Here is a 19917-nt window from a genome sequence, read left to right as displayed (position 1 = left end):
TTTTAAAAGGAAGCTTCTAAGCTTTTGGAAAAGAAGCATCCAAGCTTCTGGAAGAGAAGCTTCCAAGCTTCTAAAAAAGATGCTTCCATGCTTCTAATAGGGAAATTTCGAAGGAGAAGCTTCCAAACTTCTAGGACAGAAGTTTCCAAGCTTCTAGTAGATAAGCTTCCATGCTTCTAGTGGAGAAGTTTCCCACGAACTGTAAAGAAGCTTCCAAGCTGCTGATAGAGAATTTTCCAAGTTTCTCTAAGATAAGCATCCAATATAAAAGCTTCCATGCTTCTGGTAGAGAAGGTAAGTATAGAAACTTCCAAGCTTCTGGAAGAAAAAAAATACTTCTAATGGAAAAGCAGCACAGGACTGATCCGTTCCTGTTTGATTCATCTTTGTATATGCAGGACATTTCAACTGAGCCAAGAAACCTCCCATATAAAACAACGACTATCATCCAGCGAATCCGCAAATTTCAATCAGTAATCGGATTTGTCCGTTTCATAAAATACAAATTGCACTGCAAATAATTTTCATTGCAATGTTAATTCGATTTGTTCACCCCACTATCCATCTACCCCCAACCCTTCAGCATTTCATCAATCCCTCCCTCAGCCTTTGAAGTACATTCTCCCGGTATCGAGAGACGGAGAACAACATCCGTTGGAAAAGCCGTTTTCCGATACTTATTATAAACATTTACCCTCGCAGTGAACGAGCCTGTACAACACTAACGCGGTTGCGGTGGCCGATGGGAGGATTCCCATTGTATGAACAAATTAAGTTGCGGAAGTCATTGTGCCTCGATGCTTCACGCCCCCCTCCTCAACGCTCTGCAGTTAGTGCTGCTTTCGGTATGCAGCGTGTGAACTGTTGTTCCACACCAGTCACAACATAGCTGGGCTTCCGGATCTATGGCGGAAGCACTTTGACCAACAACGGACAGATTGCGGTGCTATGATGTGTTCTTCCGATAAAGCGCAACTGTTTGTGTTGGCCGGGATCGTTCAACTGCGGTCCACAGAGTAGACATTCCGCATTTTGCATTGTATTGATTAAATCAAATGCAAATTCTATTAAAATCCGGCGTGAAATATTGCGTTAGAATGCTTCCGATTGATTCCCAAATGGGGTGTGTGCTCATTCGAACCTTCTCGTTAGGTTGAATAGCTTTAGGCCGATATGAGCAACGGTGTTTGAGGTTTTTCTTAGAACAAATGCAAACGCAATGCAATCTGCATATAATTGTTTTTCGACAAAGCAAGCAAGGCGATAGAGGGAAAAATTATTTTCGGAATGTTTCCACAATGCGGAGAGCAAATATATATATCACCTCAATCGTAACTGATGCTATTGTTCGTGGGAAGATCTGTTGTCACAAGCGTAAAACGAAACGCTTGCATTTTACAGCATTCGTTGATTGGTGTTGTATTTAGTTTTACGGGGTCTAAGCTCATTTTATTATACTTATTATACAGTTCTTTGTCTTTCCTTTCCTTCCTTTCCTTCCTTTTCTTCCTTTCCTTCCTTTCCTTCCTTTCCTTCCTTTCCTTCCTTTTCTTCCTTTCCTTCCTTTCCTTCCTTTCCTTCCTTTCCTTCCTTTCCTTCCTTTCCTTCCTTTCCTTCCTTTCCTTCCTTTCCTTCCTTTCCTTCCTTTCCTTCCTTTCCTTCCTTTCCTTCCTTTCCTTCCTTTCCTTCCTTTCCTTCCTTTCCTTCCTTTCCTTTCCTTTCCTTCCTTTCCTTCCTTTCCTTCCTTTCCTTCCTTTCCTTCCTTTCCTTCCTTTCCTTCCTTTCCTTCCTTTCCTTCCTTTCCTTCCTTTCCTTCCTTTCCTTCCTTTCCTTCCTTTCCTTCCTTTTCTTCCTTTCCTTCCTTTCCTTCCTTTCCTTCCTTTCCTTCTTTTCCTTCCTTTTCTTTCCTTTCCCAATCTAATCACTTCGAGGGGTGACATTGGGCCAAACAAACTAGAATTGATACTCAGCCAGAACAAATCAACAAGATCGTCTTGCGTTCAAGTTTTCGGAAGGGTTCCAACTACAATTTATATGATAGACATGAATGTGAGATTTCAAAATTCATAGATGATCTGATTTTGTCAGCCTCTTTTTAAAACGATTTTCTGCTCCCCTTCCAAACGTAAACATTATTTCAGAGTTTTTTTCTTCGTTATACTATGCATATTTAAAATAACTTGAAATGAGTTGAAAAAATGGAAAATATTTGAATCGGAATGGTGACAGCAAAAATTTCTTCTCAAAAAGAGGCTGACAAAATCGGGTCATTGGTGTAGTATTCATCCTTTTAAAAGTGAAATTTTTTTATGAAACTGACACACATTTATCCACATTATCCCTAATGTCACCCCCTAGGCCCAATGTCTCCCCCGTCGATGGTATTTTTATAGCATTCTATAGCAATCAAAGATGGAATTCCTTAATTTGTTTTCAAACCAGCCAAAATTATTGAACGGGTCCCTGAACAAGTTTCAAGATATTTTATGCAGAAATACTTTAAAAAATACTCGAAGAAAGCTTAGATGCATAACATGAAAAGCCTTAGGGGTGTAATTTCTTTAAAAGTTCATGGGAAAAAATGTTTTATGAAGAATTGCTCCTAAAAATCCTTGAAAAACCATAACAAACAAAACGTCGAAGAATTTTAAAGACTAAGCTTTATCAAAAAAAATGTTTGAAAAAAATCTAGACGATATTTTAAAGAAACCTTATTTTTTATGAAATTTCAGCCATATTTCTTTGAAATATTTTTGTATAATTCTTAGAAAAGTTCTTCAAAAAGCTGCTTGAAAAACTTCTAAAAAAAAACCTACAGTAAATAATGCAGTTATTGTAAAAAAATACTTCAGTTATCTTTGGAGGGACTAAATGGAAAATCTTTGGAGAAATTCCCTTCGTAATTTTTAAGGAAGCCTTGAAGGAATGTTATAATAAATTATCAACAAAATTTCTAGAGTAGCCCATAAAGAATAATTCCTGTTGAACCTGCTCGAGATATTAATCCAGATAATATTGGAGAAACTCTTGGAAGGATTTATTCAAAAAATCCCAAATATATTACTGAAGAAAACCCCTAGAAAGGAAAGGAAAGAGACGCCTTTTTTTGAAAACATCCAATATTGTTTGTAGACCTTAACAGACAAAAGAAGGATTTTATATAACAATCCTTAAAAAAAACTTATAAAATCTTTGGGGATTTTTTTTCTGTTTTTTGTAGGAAAAGAAACTATAGAGTTTTTGGGTAATTTTTTGTAAAATTCTTAAACATTTTTTTAAAATTTGTTAAAAAATTCATAGGAAAATATTAGTACCAATACTTGAAATATTTTTGGAAGATATTCCATAAGATTCGTTGAAAGAATATTGTAAAAAACCCGTGAGTCAGTAAAAAAATCCCAAAATTAAATCCTGGAAAAAATCCTATAAAAATCGGAGAAAGATTTTAAGGAATCAAAGTATACATATCTTGAGAAATACCTGGGCAATATTTTTGGCAAAATATGGGAATCAACCTTTCAAATTTTTGTAGAAAATCCTGTTCCATTTTTCAATTATTGTTTCAATTTGTTGAGTTCCATAGCACTTGATATATTTTGGAAACCTATAGAGAATTTTTTGCTGAAATCCACAAAAGCGTTTTTCATATTTAAATCATGTTGGTGTCCCTAGCGAAGTTAAAAAGAAAATTCTATGAAAAATTCCTGAAGGAATCATTTAACAAATCCTTTCGGACTACCTGGATAAATTTATGAGATATTCACTGGATCTCTGAAATGCTTAAGAGGAAAATAACCATCATCGTTTTACAAATTTTCGAAACCAGTTTTTTTTTTTTTGTTCAAAATTTAAGCAATGTTCAAGAAAATCTATCATTGCATTATACTTGCTATCTGGAATGCAATGATAGATTTTTATGGGGATTCCTTTAAATTTGAATGAAAAAACTATTTCTTTGGTTCTGATGATTGCTGATGATTGAATGATGGATTCTTGAGCCTTAAAAAATCCTGTTAAAATCAATAAAGACATTTTCTGAAGGAATTTTGGATAAATTTGATAATAAAAGTTTTGGTGGAAATCCTTAAAAATTGTCATGGAAATCCAACAATCCAAAAACTAAAAGTTAATGAAAAAATCCTTGAGTGAACCTTGAAAAAAAATCCTGTGCGAATCGGTTATGGGAATGTCAAGATGGAGGAAGATTGAAGGAGTTATTGTGGGCATATGTTGGTAAGTTCTTGATGAATCTACTGCAGGAAATCTGCAGAGGAATTCCTGAAGAAGTCTTTATTTTGGAGATGATTTACACCTTCTTCAACCAAAGGTCGCACAGACTGAATGATCACTAACATTAAGAAACAAACTACACGAAACGCTCATTAGTCCACTGATGAGTATCTTGAAAAAATTGTAAGAAAATCCTTTAAAGAACACAGAAAGTATGGAAATCCTTGACTAATTTCTGGAATAATTACTGCAGCCACTCTTTGGATGAGTTTCTCTTAAAATTTCCTTAAATATTACTTCGCACAAAATGATAAAACCGAGAAGAGCCTCATTAGCTGCGTTACTCTATTACGCTCTTGCTCTCTCGCTCTCTTGCTCTCTTGCTCTCTCTTGCTCTCTTGCTCCCTTGCTCTCTTGCACGCTAAACTTGTCACGCTCAGAAATGAGTGCTGAGTACACAAAATCAGCCTGTCTTCATGCAGCACAGATTCTGTGCAAAGGGGGCTGTACACAGTTTTGTGCAAACGGTGGTAAACAAACCGAATGAGTGAAATGCGCACAGAGGAGGAACGCTTGGTATGCGGAATTCTCTTCCATTTTTGTTTTGCTTCTGAAAACATTAAAAAATAAACATTCAAATTTTCAAGTTTTCAGAGATTTTTTCATTCGAATAGCCGAAGCGGAAGCAAATGGGGAAAAAACTTCCACATTTGCGACCATCTTCCGGCTTTTCGCCTGAAAACATCACAGAAAACTCCCCATTTTACCAACGGCCAACTGTTTGCTGCCGCGCGGGAGAGATTGACAGTTCCATTTCCATCGATCTCCGCACAGCCGAAGGCCAACACATCGGCTACACACAGCATGAGTGCGACTTACACAGAATTTTCACTCAGTCAGAGAGTCCTGCATTGGTTGCCTCATTCTGTGTAGTTTTTACACATGCGCTGCGTTGAGCAGGCTTAGCGTGTTGTAGGGCAAAATGGTCCAAAATGCCACTTTAAGGATTTGTGTCGTTTTCTCTTAATTAGATCTACATTTTAACACCATTCTAAGTCCTAACAGTAACTTTACAATATATGCTAGCTATCACCATGAAAACATTTGCCAAATTAGAGTTTGTTTATGGTTTTAAATCGCGTAGAAAAGTTGGTTGAAAAATGGGGGTGGTTCAAAACGACCGAATGGGTGGGGTAGAATGCCATTTAGTATGGAGAACTAGGAGTAAGCAACCATGTTACTCCATGAGTTTGATCTGTGATATGGAAACGCTTATTCGTTAATAAAATCATCGAAAAACCTTAATATTTAGGCAAAAAATGTTGAATTTCACCGGGAATTTCTGGAAAAATCTATGAGTTTATGTTCAAGGGTTGTAGCGGCAAGTGTTGGGTAAACATATTTTAACATCGTTTGGCAAATAATACAAATGGAAACGCTGTAGGAATGATTTATTGAGGTGATCCGTTTTACTCCATTAGTGCGTCTTGGACCATGTTCCCCTATTTGATTAATTACCTTGATTTTAAATGAAAAATAAATGCAGATTTCAAGCTGATCAGTATTCTCATGGGGCTGAAAAAGCGTAATCCAAAGTTTCCATGTTTTGTTTGCCTGTGGGACAGGAATAATGACGGGGATGAATATTCTGAATCTACCCTTTCTTTGATAATACCCAGGCAATAAACCAGATTTATACAGTGCTATATTAGAACCAGTGGCGCAACCAAGGAGGGGTTGTGGGGGTTAAAAACCCCCGGAGCAGATTTTTTTATAAAAATTATAAAATATATTTTTGAAATTCAACACTAAAATTCACAAACACCGGAGCAGTAAGTTGTTTTAACAATTATTTTGCTCTAAGTTGAGGAATTCTAGTTTGAAGACCTTCGAAGAATTTGAAATAACGTAATTTGCTCGCTTTTTCTGATAAATAAGCTACAGGTTTTTCAACAAAATTTTGTCAAACAAACATGCAGATATGTATGCATATCGAGACCGTTTGAAAAGCTGTTTGGTTCGAGATACGATGTGTTGAAAAATCTTTCAGTTGGATCAGCATTTTGCCGAATTTTATGACCTCCAGATAGCTTGGATAAACTTTCGAATCATCGACGAAAAAAGTAAATTTGAACGATATCAGATTCCGTTTTACCATTCATGTTAAAAAGTAGAATCTAAGGCAATGTTAGTAACGAATTAAATGTTCTTTGGAACCTGAAGATTTTCCATATTTTGGAAAATTTTTGGAAGAAAAATTTTACCAAATATAATAGATTTCCTTTTAGTAGCGTTTATATAAAAACTAGTGGTCCCGGCAAACTTCGTCTTGCCATCAAGTAGGCTGTTCAAAAACACTATGAATCGTCCCATACAATATGACGTTCCGTTCACGCTTTCCAACTTTCCCGGTAAATATCCTGGGATTTTTATACACACAAACACGTCGGAACACTTGACGAACAAAACGGAAATATAATCATTCAAATCCGTTGACCCGTTTGGAAGCCATTTCGTGACATACAAACATCATTCCATTTTTATTTATATAGATTATAACTAGGGCTGACGAGAAAAGCTTAAGTTTGCATATGTTACGTTTTTTCTTTATTGTTAATCAAACAATATTTTTTATTTTTTCCAAAAACTTTTGATAAAATCTTGTTTATAGTTAATAACACGATAAAGCGTGTTCTTGCTATTACTTTGGCAAATTTTGCCCTCAAATAACGGCTTAATGTGATAGTTAAAACTTTATGTTTAAAAATTGGTCCAAATTTGAACCTTGACACTTTTGATCATGTTTGACATTCGCTTAGTCGACAGGGGTTGTACCAAAGGGGTTGTTCTGACTTTTTACACTGGGGTTGTTCTTATCTAACATTTCGGAAGGGACACGGAAAACAGAATACATTCAAAATTTGAGTTTAAACCAAGGGGTATGACAAAATCACACAAATTTGCAAAAAAATGTTTTTTATGACTTGAGCAAACGAAAAACATTGAAAAATTGAGTAAACATGTGTTTCTGGCCTAAACTCAAGTGTTTGGTACTAAAATTGGAATAGGTCCTTAGGACCCTATTGATCTGCTTACCAAAATTTGAATGTATTTTGTGCTGATTTTCTGGCGAACAATAGAGCTAACAACTACAAAGAACTTATAAGTAACATGATGGCTAGCTATTAAAAGATTGAAAGATTTCCTTCAAACCTTGGAAGTTTTTCAGACGACAAGGGCTAGCGAGCACATCAAGATTTTAGGACTTCGAACAACGGTATAAAAAGAAAAATAACTTCAATGCAATGAGAGCATATTGGTGGGGATTAAATCGATAAAAAGATCCAGAAGAACATAAAAGAAAATCACCAATTAAAATAAAATATTTCGTGTAGAAAAAAAAAAGTTAATAACAAGTATCATGAAATATATATTGCATTGTATTTTTCTCAATACGAAATTCTAAATTACATTGTAGCAAAAGTATAAAAAGGTGATGTACAAAAAATGTAGCTAATGTAGCTGCAAATAAACTCTACTGTTACCTCAAGGAATTGAAGATCTCCGTGAACAATTAATAAATTAGTTTTGAAAATATTTATTTATTATTTTTTTTTATATATATTTGTAAAATGCTTAAATACCCAATAATATTTAGAAGGCACTCTGACACTGGCACTGTGACAAAATGAAGTATTGTCATAATAAAATAAACTAAAAATTCGTTAGTCTGTTAGATCTTGAATTCATTATAGTAAATAAGTAACAAAATAATCTACAAGGGATCCTCCATAAATCACGTGATTATATTTTTGGTATTTTTCATCCCTAAATTCTTATTTTTATTAATATGAATCGTAACCTTTGAACACCCCCCTCCCCCTCCTAAAATGAACATTTAATTTATAGATAGCTCCACAGTATGGCCAAGGGGTTGTTCATAAACCACGATATTTTTGAAGAGATAGCTGGCGCATTATAGTATCACTAAAATCGCTTATTTCAACCATTTATATCAAATATTTCATCATTTGCGATACTTTAAAAATGGGGAGGGTACTAAAAAGGGGAGGGGGTCCATGCAAATCTTAGTACAACTCTTCATATTGAATTTCAAGTTTAAAACATAATATGGCACATAAATTCTGTTGTCCTGAAAATAAAACGCTGTTTCGGGATATTGATTAGATTAGATAGTTAAATAAAAATGCAAAATGCTTAAGTATATTTTAAAAACGACCTGAGGCAGACACGAACATTCTGAAAACGCCATTATTTTTGTTTATTATTATACTTTCAAGCCCGGGGTATCCCATCTCTGTGCATTCAGATCGACATTTTTTGTCGAACTGTGTAATTCTTGGAAAAAAAAACTAAGGGCATTGCAGGATTTTCTAAAGAAATATCTGAAGTAAATCCAAAAAGGGGATCTTGAAAATTGTTTTGATTCATAATACGGACAGCTTTTAATTCCAGACACTCTTCTTTGTATGGGAAACATTTCACACGAAATGTTAATGTTAATACCATGGAGAGCCATCAAATGATAAATAATAATAATAAATCTTCGAGCTATTTAGTAGAATACCTAAAAGTAGATGAAAAAACCGAATTTAGTACTATACCATTTAATTCCACTAGAGTTTGTATCCTTTGACAGATACGCGTATTTCGACCTCAACTGTAAGGCCGTCTTAGTGTCGTGTGAAGTCGAGTCTAGTACACGACACTGAAGACGGCCTTACAGTTGAGGTCGAAATACGCGTATCTGTCAAAGGATACAAACTCTAGTGGAATTAAATGGTATAGTACTAAATTCGGTTTTCCATCTGCTTAAATGATAAATACTTCCAATCAACTTAATGAAGTCTGTGAGATTGTTCTAGAAAATTCGAAAAAAATACCAAGTTGTTTTGACACATTGGTAATTATAATCGCATAACAGTCACATTGAGATTATAAATGTGCCTCGTAATGTAATAGCAAAGAAATTTCTATCAGAATTATTTTCTGACTATTCACCTAGCATGCGATATGAGTTGTACAAAATATCAGTTAATATATAAGCACTTTTGAGTACCTGGCAATTTTTTTGAAATTTTAGTTTTCCCCACACTGCAATAAAATGTACACTTGGTATTCCATTTGCTCAATGCCTACTTTTGTCGAATGTTACAAATATGCAGTTATGGGCAGTTAGGTGTCCGTAATATGAATTAAAATGGTACTCATTGTAGAAATTTCTGTAATTCTCTAATTTCTGTAATAAATTCTTAAACTAAGTTGTACAAAATCTCTTCAGAAAAATGTAGGAGGAATCTCTGAAACAGACATTCCTAGAACTATCTAGGCTTCTGGAAAGAACTGGTAGAAAACGATTGGACAGAATTCCCAAAACAATCCAAGATATGATAACCCAGTAAACACAAACTCGTATACGATAGCGCATAAGAGTACAAATGTGTAGGCTATATACGTACATGCGCCATAACGCTGCGTGCAAGATGTACGTATATCGCCTCCACATTTGTACTCTTATATCCCATCATATACGATGGTGGTTTACTGGGAATTGGTTAACTTCTGTCAAAATCTCCGGGAGAGTTATTGGCAGAATAGTGCAGAATCTTGCAAAAGTTCAGGAAAAAACGTTAAAATATTTTTTGATGATCAATTTTGAATCAATACAGTGCAATAACAATTATTTTCGTTCATAATGACAAAAAATTTGTTTCTCTACTATTCCACAGGATTGTCCCAATGCGGTGCTTGGGGTTGCTTCGACGAGTTCAATCGGATCGACATATCAGTTCTTAGCGTAATCTCAACTCAGCTACAAATGATCCGCACGGCTCTGGTTGCCAACCAGAAAACATTCATGGTTTGCTAAACCTCATGGAGTCCTCAATCAAGTTCACTAACTTCCAACCTTCATCTTCCAGTTCGAAGGCTACGAGATCAACCTGGACCCCAAAGTGGGCATATTCATCACCATGAACCCCGGCTACGCCGGCCGAACCGAACTTCCCGAATCGGTCAAAGCCCTGTTCCGACCGGTGACCTGCATCATGCCGGACCTGGAACTCATCTGCCTCATATCGCTGTTCTCCGATGGGTTCATGAAGGCCAAAACCCTCGCCAAGAAGATGACGGTCCTGTACAAACTGGCCCGGGAGCAGCTCTCCAAGCAGTACCACTACGATTGGGGTCTTCGCTCGTTGAACGCCGTTCTGCGGATGGCCGGCGTCAACAAACGCAAGTCGCCGGACATTTCCGAAACTGCCACCCTGATGCGGACGCTGTTCGATATGAACTTCCCGAAGTTTGTGTTCGATGATGTTCCGCTTTTTATGGGATTGATGAAGGTAACGCGCAGACATAGTACCTGACAGGTTCAATAACATGTTAACTTCTCCTTCCTTTCTCAAACACAAATAAAATCAGGATCTCTTCCCAGGGGTGGACTATCCACGCGTCGGTTATCCAGAATTTACCGAAGAGGTAGAAAAGGTCCTCGTGGACGATGGTTACATCGTCATGCAGAAACAGGTAAGCTGCCCATAACTGCATAGTTGTCACATTCGACATTTGTGACAATTTCGAGTACATACCGTACATACAAAATGTTCCATTCCTAGAGCGTTCAAAAAGAGCTGCACCCTAATGTCATACATGTATCAACTGCTAATCACAAATCACATTTTCAATCGTCCGTCGAATGATCAACTAAACGTTCATTTCTTTTTCATAAATCTTTCCGGTTCCGGGTATTTGATTGACATTTATGCACTGTGGGAAAATTTCTTGACATCATAACACCGAAAAAACCCGAAGTAAAATCCATGGAATATTTTTGTTATCACACAGTTCAGGAGTACCCAAAATAAGCTAAAATTACGGGATACATTGTTACATCTACCTGTATTCCCACAGTGCATGAACTATATCCCAGTCACTAACAAGTGCCTCCCGATACGGTACAGTTAATCAAATTCCCACATCAACTCCCAACGAAATTGTCCGTCTTCCACTTCCGACTAAAACCCATTCCATCTACCAGCTATATCGACTGACTCCAATTTCCGTTTCTTCCCTCCCCACACACAGGTCGAGAAAGTTATACAATTATACGAAACAATGATGACACGTCACTCAACCATGATTGTCGGTCCAACAAGTGGCGGAAAAACGGTTGTAATAAATACATTGATAAAAGCGCAAACCAATATGGGCCTACCGACGAAGTGCACCGTGCTGAACCCGAAGGTACGTACCACTATATATACTATGTTTCCCAACCGGTGGTCCTGGAACCCCTAGAAGGGTCATAAAGACCTTTTATTAGGTTGCATCTTCAAAAATAAGTCGGGAACCACTGATCTAGATACACCCTTCCCATAGAGTTACTAGCAACATCAACGGCGCGGCCCTCTGTCAGACTAAGTATGGGAAGCAATTTGGAAAACGACGAATGTCAATATCCGAATGTGTCGCTTCACACCCGGTCCTGGTGGTGGCGGTCTCCCAAAACTGGGGGATCCGAAATTTATGGAACTCTGCCTGGTTCTGTCATGGAAATCGGCAATCGACGGCCATCGTTCAGGCATTGTGCAAAGGGCGCTGATGATGTCGGCGATGATTGGGAACGATAGACGGGTTGTGTTGCTTTGCATATCATTGGGGTGGTGGAACGTTCGCGATTCGATTTGGTACGTAGACCAGATCATCCCACAGTTGCGAGTGAGAAGTTTGTGTCAATTTTGCGAAATTGAGGAAGTTGTGCTGCATTTATTTAGGAACGGTTCTATCGCTCATGTCACGATCCCATATATGTCCAAAACGCGCTTTCTGTGCATATATGGATGCACTTTAGGAACCCTTCCCCTAGTTGATAATCTTTGCATACATTTCACAAGATTTATATGGCCTTATCTCATTACTAACGAAAAATAGTACATAGAAGTAACAAAAATTTAGAAACCGAAGAAGTATTGCTAGACAGCCAGTATGTTAGTCAATACAGAAGCATTAACCCTACTTGTACAAGATATGGTACATTGTCAAAATCGTCATTTGCAACAGCTGTGCGACGATGCAACCCATTGGTAGCGAATTCCTATCCAACTGTTCTGAATGTCGATCTTCGGTATAGGCTTTATTGGACGAAACATGCATTCATCATTGCTACTAACTGAAGCACTGAGATTAGCCACCAACGATGTTTGCTATCGTTTTACTTCACTGGGATGCCAAATGTAGAAACCTACTGACTGTCTATCGACAAAAGTTCTCTTTTAAAAGCTAAGGCATCTACTCGTATAGAAGCGCAAAAAGCTTCCCTTGCAGCAGCTGGAGAAAAAAATTCTTAAATCTAGGAAAACTTCTACCAGAAGATTTAAAATCTTCTCTCAGTATATTGAAGAACTTGGAAAACGTCTCATTCACAGAATGTAGATAAGCTTGGAAAGCTTCCTCCAAGAAGCTTGGCAGGCTTCCTCCGAGAAACTTGGAAAGCTTCCTCCGAGAAACTTGGAAAGCTTCCTCCGAGAAGCTTGGAAAGCTTCCTCCGAGAAGCTTGGAAAGCTTCCTCCGGGAAGCTTGGAAAGCTTCCTCCGGGAAGCTTGGAAAGCTTCCTCCGGGAAGCTTGGAAAGCTTCCTCCGAGAAGCTTGGAAAGCTTCCTCCGAGAAGCTTGGAAAGCTTCCTCCGAGAAGCTTGGAAAGCTTCCTCCGAGAAGCTTGGAAAGCTTCCTCCGAGAAGCTTGGAAAGCTTCCTCCGAGAAGCTTGGAAAGCTTCCTCCGAGAAGCTTGGAAAGCTTCCTCCGAGAAGCTTGGAAAGCTTCCTCCAAGAAGTTTGGAAAGCTTCCTCCGAGAAGCTTGCAAAGCTTCCTCTGAGAAGCTTGGAAAGCTTCCTCCAAGAAGCTTGGAAAGCTTCCTCCGAGAAGCTTGCAAAGCTTCCTCCAAGAAGCTTGGAAAGCTACCTCCGGGAAGCTTCTAAAGCTACCTCTGAGAAGCTTGGAAAGCTTCCTCCGAGAAGCTTGGAAAGCTTCCTCCGAGAAGCTCGAAAATCATTTTCCGAGAAGCTTGGAAAGCTTCCTACGAGAAGTTTGAAAAGCTTCTTCCTACGAGAAGTTTGAAAAGCTTCTTCCTACGAGAAGTTTGAAAAGCTTCTTCCGAGAAGCTTGGACAGCTTCTTCCGAGATTTTTTGCAAGCTTCCTCCATGCAGCTTGGAAATTTTGTCCGGGAAGCTTGGAAATATTCCTTTAAGAGTCTTGGCAAGCTCCCTCGGAGAAGCTTAAAAAGCTTTCTCCTACACCCAAAATAAATCGGATGGAGGATTTCCCTCCTAGCGTATTAGGTGCTAAATCCACCTATTGATGGTAAGATTCGCCTCCTAAGCGTAGACGGGCAAACCTGTCAATTGAAATCGAGCACATTGGACTTGAAAATTCGAGCAATCTAAATGTTTACGCCCGACCCACACAATTGCACAACCAATCCGAAGCCGAATGATGGCATCGGAAACGCACACTTAGGCAAATGGTCCCGCGGCAAATGGATGGTGGACATGTCAGAGGAATGGAATGAATATTGCAATATAAAACGCTTTATATATTGCCTTTGTCACTTCTCCCATCAAGCCGTCGATAGGTTCGTGGAGTTAGTAAAAGATTTCAGAAGCTTTTTTCTCGAAGCGAACAAAAAGCTTCCTTAAAAAGCTTGTTAAAGAGAAACTGAGAAAACTTCACCACCTGTAGATAGAAACACTGTAAACTTTTTGTCATATAAGCTGTAAAAACTTTTTTTTGTCGTCTCTGTGTTTGCAAATGTCATTGTTGGGTCGGCAAACAATGAGGGGTTTAACACATCAATTTTCTCAACAGTTCTTAGTTAATAACAGTACAATTACTATTTGAGGGATGTGATGCTATCAGATTTTGCTATAACACTTAGTCATTTTATATAAACTTAGACGTTTCGATCCGTCATGGTAGACTGAATCAAAGTTTATTTTTGCATCCTCCTCAATATCTGTAGAATAACAAATATTTGATTCAGTAACCACGCCCACCGAAGACCCCTCAATCGTAACTAGAAAAGTTTGCAAAGGGATACTAACTCTACTGTGACACAATAGACACATAATTGGGAACTCTGTTCGGGTTCGAACCCGTAAACTCCGAGAAATAGATGAACAATTTTCTCACACACGTATCCAGCTGCCAGTCTGCTACACTGACGATTCTACAACATCCTACTTTGCTATTCAAGCCACGCGGTAACTTTCCCAAACAATTGTGTTTATCGGTAGTTTATGAATAGGCCCTCGTTTCTCGCACTCACTCACTTTCTCTCCCACCAGAACCGATACACTTGTACTCTTCAGATTCTGCACACCGGTCTCTCGGTAGCCGAACGATGTTTGCCTGCATACATGCATCGCAAAAGAGATGCCACAAAACATGTTGCGATAAACGAAATGAAAAGAGTTTTGAATAAATTATGCACGCAAATGCCTTCCTCAGCAGCAGCAGTAGCAGCCCCACGACATGATCACGTACGTTCGGACCAGATATTAGGTACCGGGAGGGTGACGACAATCCTTTTGACCCGAAAGTTTGCGTTGACCAATCTCCGGTGGCAGACGTTCTCAACACGGCTATTGTTTCCCCGATGGGTCTATTTTCAAACCAGATTAATTGCATGGATTTCTTCAGAAAAAAATTTACGGGGATTTCTCTAGGAATTCAACTAGAAAAATCTCTACAGTGATTGTTTCTGGGATTCTTTCAGATATTCCTTCAGGAGTCCTTTAGTAGTTAACTTACATAATTCTTCTTACAAGAGTTTCTTCAGAGACTCCTCCAGGGATTAATCTAGGGAAATCTCTATTGGGATTCCTGCTCAGGTTTCTCCAGCTATTTCTTCCAGAATTCCTCCAAGGATTTCTCCGGAAACTATTTAAAGATTTCATCTAGAAATTGTTCCAGGGATGAACTGGTAGAGAATCAACTCCATATTTTAATGAAATGTACTTTTCGTCTGCGCAGTCTTTATTATAAAAAAAGCCATTGAAAAAATGAAGACTGCGTAGCCGAAAACCATATTTTATGTTCCAGATATTTCTTCTGGAATTTCTCCAAAAATTTCCTCGGAAATACCTCCACAGGCTCCTGCAAAAAATTCTCTAGGATTTTTTCAGGAATTTCACCGGGGATTTCTCTAGAGATTACTTTAAATTATTCCAAAAGGTTCATCTAGGGATTGCTCCAGGAATTCCTCCAGAAACTTATCTATGGATTTAAAAAAAAAGTTTTTCAGTAAAGAATTTATTTTCCTATTTTTTTTTTTTTTGTTGAATCCCTGTAAGAGTTCATGGGAATTTATAGAGCAGTTCTTACAGAAATTCCCGGAGGATTTTTGGAGGCCCAGAACGAATTTCTGGAGAAATTTCAAAAGGAATACATAAAAGATTACCTGAAAAAAAATTATAATAATTCATGTAATGATTTTCCTGAAAGAATCTCTTGACGAATCTCAATAGAGATTAATGAAGTTATTTCTTGTCGAATCCCTAGATGAATTTTCGGTGGAATCTTCTGGAGAATTCCTGGAGCGATCACTGGAGAATTATTCTTAGAGGAATCTCTACAGGACTTCTTAAAGAATTTCTTGAGCAATCACTTGAAAAATATCTGAAGTAATTCTTTAAGAAATTGTCGAAGTGTAACTTGGAGAAATCCTTATAGACATTTTCCTAGAGGTGTTTCTGGAAGGATTTTTGGAGGAATATCAGATGAAATCGCTTGAAAAATCTCTGAAGGAACCCTTGAAGTAATCTCTGCAATCTTTCCTGGAAAAGTTTGACGGGGAGTCCATGGAGAAATATCAGTAAAGAGTTAACTGGAGCAATCTATGGTGGAATCATTGGAGGCATTTCGACAAAAACTCCTGGCGATATCGCTATAGAAATATTCCTGCGAAAACTCCTGGAATAATCCTTGGAGAAATCTCAGAAGGAACTCCTGGCAAAATTCCTGATGGAATCTCTGACAAAACCGCTAGGGGAAGCCATGGGGAAATCACTGTAAGGATTATGGTAGTGATTATTTTGGAAGAATTTTTGGTAAGATCCCTGGAGAAATCTCTGGAAGAGTCTCCGGAGATATTTCAAGCGAAATTTTTGATGGAATCTTTGGAAGTTTTTGTAGAGGATTCACTGAAGCCTTATTGAAACTGGTCCCAACGTTGTGATTTATGTCAAAAATTGTAATTCTAGTTTAAGAATCCGTGTCGATATTGATGATTGGTGATCTGGTTCTAAAGATATTTCAAGGCTCCTTGGGGGACCGACATTTTCCATATAAATGGCTTAGACGGCCATTTTGTTTTACGCCAATTTATCGAAAAAATAAAATGAATAAATAAATAAATTTTTATTTGGCCAGCGTGATACCAGCAACAAAAATGCTTACTACTTAAAGACGGCTGCACCAAATTGCTCCATTTTTTCACAGCATACTCTCATTAATGTATTGTTCCAAAGGGTGAATATTCGAATACGATAAAAATTCTGTAGCCTGAGATATATACGTGGGTTATGGTTACACGTCGGTCCCCCAAGGAATTTGGGTATATCTCTGAATCCAGATGACCAATGATCAATGATGGCACAGATTCTTAAATAAGAATATTTTTTTGAGAACTTGTGAAAAAATGGAGCAAATATACCAAGAAACAAAAAAGTTATCGCAATTGTTTTTCTTCTGGTACAAAATGAAGCTGCCGGTAGAGGAGTTAATGCAAAATTTGTTACATTTTTTGTAGCGTCGCTCCTAGAGGTCTCCTAGAAAAATGTTAGGGAAAGACAAAAAATTTCAGATTTCTATCTCTTTTCACTACAAAGTTACAGCTCCTTTACCGTGCCCTAAATGACCGCAATGCACAGAGAAGCGAACTAGATTTGTATTCTCTATTTGAAAACAAAAATTTATGAACCGATAGTTGTGCAAAACATCCAAAATAATGGTTTGGAATAACAATAAAAAACTAAGTTTTTTTTTTCTGAGAGAGACTCGCGAAGAGGAAAAATATCAACTTCATATGCAGCCCAGATAACGCTGTCACGAAACGTCAAATGCAGCCCGTCGTTTTTATGGCTGAAAAAGTGAAAAGTATTGTATTCAAAATAAACTGTTATTAAAATCCTCAGTGCTGATAAATCTAAACACAAGGCTTGTTATTTATAATGTCAGCTACGTTTGCTGGCATGAAATTTCCCTCAAAAGGCTATTTATGCTTATGCAATATTTTTTGCTGAGATGTTCATGTGAGAGTTTGAACGGCTTGTGCATGATTAATGAAAACAAAGAGTGGAATAAGAAAAAACTCAGCAATTACAGAGAAAGAAGACCGTCTTCGCGAGTCTCGTCTCGGAGTTTTTTGTGTGTCAGAGCCTTTGATAGTTGCGTGTTTGTATGTTCAATCTCAATGAAGGACTTGAAGGTGAAGATGCATCGAAGCTAAACCTTATATTTTTAGAGCACAAATCAAAAGAACTAAATACCTGTTCACACTTAAAATTTGATCAATTGGTCACCACCATCGAGTGACCAATCGATAAAATTTTCAGTGCTAAAGGTTGTCTGGTTCTCTAGATTTAAGCTCTTGAAAATTCGAGGATTGGCTTCGATTCATCTTCACCTGAAAACAAAAATTTTCCAATAAAGAACTAGTGTTGGGAGACAACAACAAAATTCGTTGTTCCAAACTAAACTGTTTGTTTTTTTTGTGAAACTCATAACAACACGATGGGCAACCACTGGTTCATAACCGTTCGAACCGACCAGCAGTGGTGTGATCGGCTGACGCGTGAGAATTAACCAAGTGCGAAAGTGTGTGCTGTGCGGACTCGTCGTCGATTTGGAAGTCGTCCTAGCCTGGTGACCGGATGGGTGCCTGACCAACTAACAAACATCAGGACCACCTTTCCCCACCTCGCTAAACCGTACAAACGGACATAGGCCATGAGGCCTCCGGGTCCACAGTACGGTATGGCGCGCACTGGCCAATGTGGTTTAACCGTTTTGGGACAACGGACTAGCAGAGCACTGGAAAAAATGTTATCATGCCCTGGGAAACGGATAACCATTAATAGTTTAACCAAAAACAACCAATAAAATATTTTGAAACAAGCAACAATTGAGTGTAAATTTGTATTTAAAAATTCTAAAATAGCGTTAAGGAATTGGTTTTTTGCTGCAAAAACGCAGAAAACAACAATAAAATTTCGAACTCAATATAAGAATCCATATAAGAATAAAATAGTTTCCATCAAAAAACTGAAAATAAGCACTATAATAAATTCCAAAACTAACACTTATAATCGTATAAAACAGCATTTAGTTTTCACTGAAGTTTTTCGAATTTTCAATGAAATAGGTTTATTGATTAGAGTCTTTTTTGTGTTATTTTTAATTTATACTTTCAATGTTTTATTGTCAATTTTGATAAAACACAGAGCATCCCCCTTTTTAAGTGTTTGTTAATTAGGCTGCAAAGCCCTACTGGATGCAAAGCAGTAGTTGGAAAATAATTTCACACTTGCAAACGTTCCCAAGCGCAAATTTCATTTAAATTGACAGCTTTCACGGTTCACTGACGACGACGGCGGTGCTGTTGCTTGCTGCCTCTGCTCTGTTGAGGTGCCAGCCAATGCGTCCAAGCGGCCGACCGTTGTCGCCGAATGTTTCAATTTGGGGCCCAAATCGGCGAATTTAATTCACTGCAAACAACGCTGCTGGCGGCGAACTACTTTTCAATTTTCGTTTTGGAATAGATATCCTAACAGGTGGGGGTTGGTGGAAATGTAGGTGGAAACAAACACCAATCGTTAATAATAAACGCTTGCAGAGATAACCGCTATCACGCTATGTCCTAAGAGGGTTATTATGAAACTTTTATGTACCTCAGATTTTCTCTCGCAAAAAGTTGCCTTTGATCATAAGAAACAAGCTTCTAAAAATTGCAAAATATTTCACCTCGAAGTTTTCGAGAAATCATCTTTTGAGAATTTTTAAAGCTGCTCATATATATTTAAATCTAAAACATGTGAACGTTATTGAACAAAACATTTCAACATACAAATATTCATCATATTCAAAGTAGACTATTTTGCGGTTTTCACTAGCATTCGATCAAGAGGAAATTCCGGTCAAAGAAAGTCTGAGGCACACAAAAGTTGCATAATAACTCTCCTTGGGTATAGCGTGGCTAGGCTGCCTCCATGGCGTTTGCTACAAATAAAAAGATATGATGAATTTCCCCGGGTTTACAGGTTCAATTTATTGAGCTTACTAGCAAACCCAAAATTTGCTTACCACTTAGAACTCAGTCATAAGCTTAATCAAACGCCATGATAGCAAAAAAAAATCCGATTTTGCCAGGGAACAGTCATCAAACAGCAAACAGCCGGCATTGATTTCGTGTTTCCTCTCGATTCCCAGACGAGAGCAAAAAAAAATCTGGTTACGGTACCGACCGGATACCTAGATTGCAAATATCCATCTCCAACGAAACCAATAAAGGGATCGGAGAAGAGGACCAAGACCGACCCGGATCTATCGCAATATTAGTTTTCTCACCAGCCTTTTTCGCCCCCGATGCGCGAGGTGGTTCCATTTATTTGA

General features: G+C 37.8%; 1 protein-coding gene across 1 annotated transcript in view; it reads left to right on the top strand.

Moving 5' to 3' along the window:
• LOC110674134 (dynein heavy chain 10, axonemal) overlaps nucleotides 1–19917 on the top strand; it is a 363130-nt gene that overhangs the window by 277249 nt on the left and 65964 nt on the right. The window contains exons 46-49 of the mRNA XM_021837893.1: nucleotides 9981–10111; nucleotides 10173–10595; nucleotides 10675–10779; nucleotides 11338–11496. Coding sequence (XP_021693585.1) covers nucleotides 9981–10111; nucleotides 10173–10595; nucleotides 10675–10779; nucleotides 11338–11496 — 818 coding nt within the window. The remainder of the gene's footprint in view (nucleotides 1–9980; nucleotides 10112–10172; nucleotides 10596–10674; nucleotides 10780–11337; nucleotides 11497–19917) is intronic.

Source organism: Aedes aegypti, chromosome 1 (assembly GCF_002204515.2).
Source record: "Aedes aegypti strain LVP_AGWG chromosome 1, AaegL5.0 Primary Assembly, whole genome shotgun sequence".
Lineage (NCBI taxonomy): Eukaryota > Metazoa > Arthropoda > Insecta > Diptera > Culicidae > Aedes > Aedes aegypti.
Note: the sequence above shows the minus strand (reverse complement) of the source record. Positions and strands in the feature narration are given on the sequence as shown.